The sequence below is a fragment of the Biomphalaria glabrata genome, chromosome 1, assembly GCF_947242115.1.
Source record: "Biomphalaria glabrata chromosome 1, xgBioGlab47.1, whole genome shotgun sequence".
NCBI lineage: Eukaryota > Metazoa > Mollusca > Gastropoda > Planorbidae > Biomphalaria > Biomphalaria glabrata.
The window spans coordinates 80,021,464-80,031,444 of NC_074711.1; the positions used below are offsets into that span (position 1 = coordinate 80,021,464).

At 35.5% G+C, this 9,981-nt stretch overlaps 1 protein-coding gene across 1 annotated transcript; it reads left to right on the top strand.

The window, feature by feature from the left end:
• The first annotated feature begins 699 nt into the window (after positions 1-699).
• On the top strand, positions 700-9,128 carry LOC106064836 (uncharacterized). The gene is made up of 2 exons (XM_013223461.2): positions 700-823; positions 3,572-9,128. Exon 2 carries the CDS (start codon positions 3,697-3,699, stop codon positions 5,206-5,208), a length of 1,512 nt encoding a protein of 503 aa, XP_013078915.2. The 5' UTR covers positions 700-823; positions 3,572-3,696; the 3' UTR covers positions 5,209-9,128.
• Positions 9,129-9,981: the final 853 nt, after the last annotated feature.

A 9,981-nucleotide genomic window follows, 5' to 3' on the forward strand; every position in this document is an offset into this window, starting at 1 on the left:
CGAACCCGGGGCCCCCGGTTCGGAAGCCAAGCGCTTTACTGCTCAGCTACCGTACCTCTACTGGCCTAACTGAAGCCTTATAATTGATGTAATTGTTTTGAAAAGGCTCAATCTCTTATTCGAATGCTCAAATGGAAAAATTCCGCCAATAAAATTAGTACATGAAAATGAAGTTTACAAGATTACTATTTGATCTAGGTCTAACTTATAATGCATACTAATTAGCTTTTTCTCTTTAAAAAACTGCTTGCATAACTGATTTTAAAAATTAGATTTTTCGCTTTCAGAAAAGAAAAAGTAGCCGTTGCATCAGAACTTTGAATGGTCTAAAATATTGTGATGTCGGATTTTCAATATCTTTTCTAGTTTACGAGATCTAAACGGGACAGACGAACAGACATTTCGCACAATACTAATAGCGTCTATTCCCCTTTCGGGGGCCGCTAATAAATGCATTTGTTTTTGTAAGTTCTTCACTTCACATACAATCCGTTATAGTAAAGACAAGTTGAACGGACTAACGCAATTTAAACAGTGGTAGGACCACTGGAGTGTGACATAATCATTCAACTCTGACCTGCCTGAAAACACAAGGAACACAGGACTTCATTTTATCGATTAGATTATGTTTTGTCTATTAACATAAAAAAAAAATATTGCTTTTTGATCGATCACGGTGATTTGTATCGACTCAATTAAGGGGGAGATAATTGTTTCAATTTGGAGTTTAGTCCCGAGCTGTGCATAGAGAAGGAACACATTCCTACTACATTGCCAGTAAGTTTGTAGACCTTTAAACTGGGGGCTCCTAAGAGAAATGGAGGTAGGAGTTTCACAATGCTATATTGTATGCAAATCATGTTCTAGTACGTTGATGCTTAGATATAAGTAATATTTTTTTAATAAATATTTTATTTTTTTTCTCAGTGTGATACTAATAAGAACTATATTAATACAAATTAACATAATGCATTTCTTGAATTTAAAAAAAAAAAAGTAATAAGACCTGTAGATTCAAGCATAGACATATATCTGAGGTTAAAATGTAATTTTATTCTTAGATAAACATATAAATGTACAGGATGGCTGCCCGGGTACGCTACAGGTTACACACACACACACACACACACAAACACAGGTTCCACATGCACACAAACAGAGGTTCCACACAAACACAGGTTACACACACACACACACACACACAAAACAGGTCACATACAAACACAGGTTACATACAAACACAAGTTACACACAAACACACACAAACACAGGTTACATACAAACACAGGTTACATACAAACACAAGTTACACACAAACACACACAAACACAGGTTACATACAAACACAAGTTACACACAAACACAGGTTACACACAAACACAGGTTCCACATGCACACAAACACATGTTACACACAAACACACACAAACACAGGTTACATACAAACACAGGTTACACACAAACACAGGCTACACACAAACACAAGTTACCCACAAACACAGGTTCCACGTGCACACAAACACATGTTACACACAAACACACACAAACACAGGTTACATACAAACACAGGTTACACACAAACACAGGTTACACACAAACACATGTTACACACAAACACAGGTTCCACATGAATACAAACACAAGTTACACACAAACACAGGTTCCAAATGCATACAAACACAAGTTACACACAAACACAGGTTCCACATGCACACAAACAAATGTTACACACAAACACACACAAACACAGGTTACATACAAACACAGGTTACACACAAACACAGGCTACACACAAACACAAGTTACACACAAACACAGGTTCCACGTGCACACAAACACATGTTACACACAAACACACACAAACACAGGTTACATACAAACACAGGTTACACACAAACACAGGTTACACACAAACACATGTTACACACAAACACAGGTTCCACATGCATACAAACACAGGTTACACACAAACACAGGTTACACACAAACACATGTTACACACAAACACAGGTTCCACATGCATACAAACACAAGTTACACACAAACACAGGTTCCACATGCATACAAACACAAGTTACACACAAACACACACAAACACAGGTTACATACAAACACAGGTTACATACAAACACAGGTTACACACAAACACAGGTTACATACAAACACAGGTTACATACAAACACAGGTTACACACAAACACAGGTTACACACAAACACAGGTTACATACAAACACAAGTTACACACAAACACAGGTTACACATGCACACAAACACAGGTTCCACACAAACACAGGTTCCACATGCACACAAACACAGGTTACACATGCACACAAACACAGGTTACACATGCACACAAACACAGGTTCCACACAAACACAGGTTACACACAAACACAGGTTACACACAAACACAGGTTACATACAAACACAAGTTACACACAAACACAGGTTACACACAAACACAGGTTACATACAAACACAGGTTACATACAAACACAGGTTACACACAAACACAGGTTACACACAAACACAGGTTACATACAAACACAGGTTACATACAAACACAGGTTACATACAAACACAGGTTACACACAAACACAGGTTACACACAAACACAGGTTACATACAAACACAAGTTACACACAAACACAGGTTACATACAAACACAGGTTACATACAAACACAAGTTACACACAAACACAGGTTACACATGCACACAAACACAGGTTCCACACAAACACAGGTTACACACAAACACAGGTTACACACAAACACAGGTTCCACACAAACACAGGTTCCACACAAACACAGGTTCCTACATAAAGTTTTAAATAGAAGCATTCTAATAAATGATGTCAAGGAAGGACGCCATATTGAAAGATCAAAGCTGTCAACAATGAACATTTCTTTGTTCTACAAGTGAAAGAGTTTAGGTTTAGAAATGAAACTCCAACGTGCCGAAACGAGCACCAAAATTGATTAGATAACTTATAAAAACACTTGGCCTATCAATACTTACTTATCATGTACACCAAAATTGATTAGATAACTTATAAAAACACTTGGCCTATCAATACTTACTTATCATGTACATCGGATACACCAAGATAAAAGCTAGCTATTTATAGATTAGCATCGATGTGTGCTAATATCCTATACTAAATAAATTCCAAAAACGAAAAGTAAAAAACAAAACAAAACGAAAAACAAACAAAATATAAACACAAATTTTATTTATATATATATATAATTTGGAGAATAGTCAAATATTTGTATTTAAAATTGAGTTCTGGATAAGATGAAATATTTTTAAAAAGAAATCCGCCTTGTTACACATTGGAACAATGAGTCGTTTGTCAAATTTATATATAGATATAGATACAGATAGATAGATAGATTGATAGATAGATAGATAGATAGATAGATAGATAGATAGATAGATAGATAGATAGATAGATAGATAGATAGATAGATATGTATATGTTTGTCTGTCTATAAGTTGAATTAACGTCTGTATTTTATAAGATAAGACACAGTTTTAATACATCGATAAATATATTTTGTCCTTCACAGGGCTCAATGACTAACAACGTTCCAAGAATTCGGCTTTAACAGAAATGTGAGCACAGCAAAGGGCAATTACTCTCTACAACTAAGTTTTTTAAAGCAAAGGTCAGAACTATTTTTAAGCTACGGCCATGGCCTCAACTGACCGCCCCGACACAGAGCACTTGCGGCTCCGCATCGTGGAAATGGTCAAAAATCAAAGCCGTGGTGACGTCGCTCTCGCCAAGACTCGGGCCCAAGTCCCGGAAACTTTCGACAAAACGGAAAGTGTTAGAAACACCGTGCTTCTTCAGCAAGGTCAACTTAAACCAGACACAGTAACTGACCGCAGCACGTCCGCTCAGTATCGGGCGTTACCCACGGCGTACAGATCGAAAAGTAGAGCAGCTGCCTGGCTAATTAAAAGGTTTCATAAGAGACAGGACATCCACGCAGACAGCGCCCAGCTGACGAAAAACGCCAAGGCTCCGGATAGGCAATTTGATCATGATCACGTGTTTCCTGTCAATCAAACGCTGGAGCTCTCCAAATTGAAGGCCAGAAATGTCAACCATCCGCTAGATGGCTCAATCAAAACGCAAGAACAGCGTAGTAATCAAGCATCGGCCACTTTCAATAAGAATTCAGATTCTAGTTTTGTAAATTTACGATCTGACCAAAAAAGTCGAATAAATGTATCCGAGGCAGTCAAGCCTGAAAACAAGAGAGTGACACCTATGAAAAGTAACACTGTTTTGTTTAGGGGAGATAACGACATAAATTACGATCCACGCAAAGACAAACCAAGGGGATTCAACAAGATGGAAGACAGCTACTCGGCAGAACCCGTTTTCCTGAAGGACGATAGACGCAAAGGAATTTTTTCAGCGTCTTTGGAAAACTTTAAAAAGCGTCTGCAGTTGGCCTCCAACAAAATCAGCATGTTGAACGAAGACAAGGAAAACCGAGCAGAAAAGTTAAATGATCATTTTGTGTATCCCCCTTTAAATCACGTGCCTCATCCTCCCGCATTACCTCGCAATCCCCGGGAGGTAAACCAGTCTTCACAAGTCGAACAAGCCAGCGGCAAAAAGCCAAAGTCTGGTAAAGAAAATGTGGACTTCAACACATTTGCCAAACTAGAACACGCTCACGAAACAAGAAAAGAATCCCTGATAGCACAAAAATCCTCCCATGCCCAGAGATTCTTAAACTCCGGGAGTCAGACTCCACAGCTGGGCGAATCCCAGACAAAGAGAGATATTTTATATAGGAATAGGAAACCCTTGTCGAGGATAGGGGAAAACGAATCCGAAAACGTCCAAGCTCGGACATCCACCAGCAGGGTCCGAGTCACTCCGGCGCCACTCACCATGCACAACTTGAGAGTGCACGATTCCTTGCAGTCGGCTTATGAAAGGAGGAACAAGAGACTAAACCAGCTACAGCCGACACAGCTTCAGCTACAACAGCAGGTGATGGAAGGCGGGAGCTTTGTAGCGGTGCCGGGAGACAGGATGTGGCAATGGCTAGATGAAGTGACGCTGGAATCCACATCTGATCCAACCGTTGTGACGGTCATAGCCTTGAACAGCAGCAGAGACCAGATGAAGCGAATAGAAACGCCAAGACTTCTGAAAGAGAGAATGGAAATATTTGTGTAAACTTGCCGTGACGTTGAAATATCTCTTGGAAGTAAAGTGACTCCATGTTTCAAACGAAATGTGTTTAAAAAACAAAACATATACGTGAGCGTGTAATGTAAATATGTTGAAATGTTTGCAGAAACCCTAAAGACGAGCCTCGTTATTCCCGTTTGTATCACCCTGTTCGACTTCTTTGGTACATGTCATTTACAACTGTCTTAGATACACTGTGACTGAAACATGAGATCTATAAATAAGACTTATGTATTTCTAGTGGATTGTCACGTCAGAAATATGTGAACAAGAACAGTCTCCTGCATCACGTAACGCCATTGAATTTAGATGATTCTAAATAATGAGGCTTTCTAAAAATGGAATGTTTGTATCTTTGTATTATCTGATTTATGAATCAATGTTCTTCCTGGCATGGCCAGCTTTGTTACTGTCTCAACACATCAGTTACTTAACTAGTTTTAACAATTAGCAAAAAAAAAAAAAAGTAATTTCAGATTGGATTTTTTTTTAAATTCATGTTTTTAAGCCCTAGTTCTTGGCTTATATAAATAGTGATTTTACAACAGCATGCTATACTGAAATAGATTTCCTTTTTTGGAGCTGGCTTTTTAAATCGAAGATAGGAATTAAGGGGTTACTGGATAGCGAAATTTATTTTTTTTATTTTTGCTTTAACTTAATAACTATTGTTATATTATATCATATGACAACTCAATAATAAAAAATATATATATGAATGTTGTCTAATGTTTCCGGGTTGCCATGGTAACGGCAGCCATCTTGAAAATAAACAAAAATTAGTTCATATAGGAAAATTCTAAAATGTTTCAAAATAGATAAATTTCAAAGCTAAAAATACTTACACCTTAAAGTATAAAGGTGGCTGGAAGGAGCTAGCTAGATTTTATACATTTTCCCTTAGTATTGTGCATTTTATGATTTTTTAAAAAAGGGTGATTTTTTTCCTGTAAAATGCATCCACATTTTTTTTCCCAAAAGATCATATATTAAAAACTTCTTCAGCTAAAGTCATTAAAACTAGCTGATTCTCTGTATTATTTATCTCTGAATATGTGTATCAAATTTGACACATTTATCTCTATTAGTTCTAGAGATTTTAGAAATATGTTACAGGGGGGGTCACAAAAAATGCATTCACTCAAAAACAGTGAATTTGTATTAAGAAAAATATGGAAAATAGTGTTCACCACGCATCTTTAAAATGCTTTTTTTCAATAAAAAATGCTATTTTTTAGAAAATTTTTGGTGCCAGTTTATAAAATACATGTCCACCTATTTAATTACACCAAAATTGAAAAATCGATTTTTTTACCCAAAATCGGATCCAGTAACCCCTTAAGCCATGTTCAGATTCTTAGGAAATGAGACTGTGCACATATTCGACCACGAAGGAGGAGCGCGCGAGCGCGCGCACACACACACACACACACACACACATACACACATACACACATACATACATACATACATACATACATACATACATACATATATATATATATATTTAGATAGATAGATAGATAGATAGATAGATAGATAGATAGATAGATAGATAGATAGATAGATAAATAGATAGATAGATAGATAGATAGATAGATAGATAGATAGATAGATAGATAGATAGATAGATAGATAGATAGATAGATAGATAGATAGATAGATAGATAGATAGATATAGATATAGAGATATATACTAAAAGTAGTAGGCTAGCTAGACGAAAGAATTCTTGAAAAGGAAGAGGGGCGATGGTCTTCCAGACGAATAGGTCTATATTGTCTTCCTTTCATTACAGAGCGAAGAAATTCTGCCAAATACAACGTACGTACCCAAATAATAAAGTGAAACGTTTCTTAATTTAGATGAGTTCTTATCTTTTAATTTCAAAAACATTGACACATTAGGACTCAATTTAGATTCGTGACCAAATAACTTGTACTTGGGCCTCAATGAACTTTTAGCTTCTTTGACATTCTACAGTTTAGTGTTTCGTTGTAGAACGATATAATAAGCTAAAGGCTAAGATGCCAGGACGTTTTGTCCATCCGAAAGGAGATGATCTTTTCTGTGATTTTCAATTTCGTTTCGACTGGTATTCAAATAGATGAACCTAGAATTCATTAAGATCTATGAAAGTCATAGTCAAGAGATTGAATATTATATTAAATCGAATGTAACGAACTTTACAAATGTTTGTACTCTGATTTTTTTTTGTCTTTATTTTTTTCGGTGTTGCATAAAGACAAAAAAAGCGACAACTGTGTCTCAGAGACATTATTAGACATAATTTTAACTTACAGAAAATGTCACGAATTTAAATGTTTATTGTTTCGGGTTTGTTTGTTTTTTTTCGATGTTTTAAACATTTCAATTTCGTTCACAATATTTCTAATGATCGGATCATGATTGAGTCATGATTGGGTTTCTTCATCGCGAGACTAGCGAGAGTCTCCAGCTTGAGTCACGTGATAGCCCTCTAAAAAAATAACTTTGTTTCGTTTCGCAAATCCAAACAAGAAAACAAAGGGTTCAACACCGAGGGACTGTCCAATCCTAATACAACAGGGCTGTACGCTTCTTTAGTCTTCCAACAGCTTGTATTATTTCGATGTATTTCAAGTTTTCGATCATTGTGAAGATGAGAGGCTGGTCCTCGAGACACACTGACATCTTTTCTTTTCTTCATTGTTCGTGAAGTTCCCAATCTCTCTACTACATTCATCGCTCCTCCATTTCCTCTCTCCTATCTATGGAGACCAAACAAATCATTGGGGGGGGAACCAAATTACTGTCGTTGCAATGCATGCTGGTATTTTATTTTTCCCTCCTCCATCTTTTTTTTTTTTTTTTTGTTTTTCGTTTTTATTTGTCTAAAAATAGAACAGAATGATTGGGTTTCGGAGAAATCGAATTTTGGAGCTGAAGAAAGTCGTCTGCTTATTGCGTGGGAATGACGTTTTGTGTGGATGTAAAGCCAGAGAATTAGCAGAAAATAAATGTTTAATACTCGATTGTTTTGTCATATCCTTGAAGGCAGTTCCTAGTGTTTTTATATTTAATTATTTTGTACTTATTATTAGATCTTTACATTGGATACAATAACTATTTGACTTTTAGCTGCACGTATATGTAACTTTTAGAAGCTCTTATTTCTTTCTTTTAGAAAGATGTATTACTTTTAGATACACATATTTCTAACTTTTAGAAGAACTAATTCCTTACTTTTAGAAGAACTTATTCCTTACTTTTAGAAGAACTTCTTCTTTACTTTTAGAAGAACTAATTTCTTACTTTTAGAAGAACGCATTCCTTACGTTTAGATGCACTTATTCTTTACTTTTAGAAGCACTGGAATGTCGTCTCGATACCCCCCCCCCCGTCTTGAACCTTTCCCACGGGCCACCTGAAGGAGAGTCTGAAACTAGCAAGTGAAAAAGAAAATAACTTTTGATCATTTCAATAATTTCAATGAGAACCAAGAATCCGTCTTCGTTTGTCAACTATCTAATTATTGGTTAAAAGCCCAAACACATTTACTCAATTACTGTACGAATTTCTAGATGTCAGCTCTATAAATCCCCAAGTAGTTACTAATTTTTTTTTACTACGCACATGTGTCCAAAAATAACTGCATAATAAACATAAATCAGGTTTTGGCTACCTATCTATTTGTACACCTTTTCAATATGTTTAGTAGCAAAAGTATTAGCTGTGAAAGTATGTAATACCATTGTGTTTTACTAAATAAAAATATTATGTTAATATATACATATATATATATATATATATTGGTGTATGCATACTATATAGCTGTTATTCTTATTTACAGAAATGTATTTATTGACTGAAAACTGAAGGTTTTATATAACCTTGACTCATTTAATAAAGTAACTAATATTTTAAACTGCTGTATTTGTTTTCTTCTATAGTATCATCTTAAGCGAATTCTAAAAATGACAATAAAAAAGGATTATTTAGTTTTCTTTTACATGTTTGGAATAAAAACAAACACTATTGATTATTTTATAGTTATTCTACGGCATTGCCATTTGACATTAGTTATATATTCTTTCTCAGAATTGAAATGGCAGTCGCTTTGACAGTTTCCATTAAGCTATCTACTCTATAGACTAGAAATAAAAAACTCATTGGTCACAAGATCTCTTAAAGCTTGTAACTAGAATCTTCTTCAATGTATCGATTGTCTTCAAGATGTTAAGGAAGTATTTTATGAAAATAATTTCTGCTTTTTTTCCCGATAGGGGGCACTGTAATTATATTCAACTGCTACTAGTTTTCTTGTTTAATATTTAGGTAAATCATAGTTACCTGCTCCTTAAGTTTTAATATTTTTTTAATCCGGTTGGCGCTCTGTAAACAATATATACAGTTAAAGAGAAAAGAAAGAGAAATCGATATGGGAAAAGGTGGGGACGCTGTAATGGAACCTACACCAGACAAGGAAAAGCAGAAGATGTAGAAATAACTAAATTAAAATGACCTTATTGCAAAAATGGAAACCAAAAATGAAATACTAAGCAAAAGTCTGAAAAAAATTGATTCTGCAGTGCTAGAAAAAGTCCAAAATACACTAGTATGTGTTACTTCCGAATGTTGTACACCAAAAGACTCCAACTATAAAAATTCCCCACAGTAGCTAAATAGTTAAGGATTGCTCTTGTTTGTCATTAAAAAAATTAGAGTAGTTCTGGGTGCTAGAAATGTGCAGTTCTGTCAGGTAATAAGTAATAATAAAG

What these genes read in the sequence shown, in the direction of transcription:
- LOC106064836 (XM_013223461.2), top strand. Translation starts at nt 3,697, where the DNA reads ATGGCCTCAACTGACCGCCCCGACACAGAGCACTTGCGGCTCCGCATC.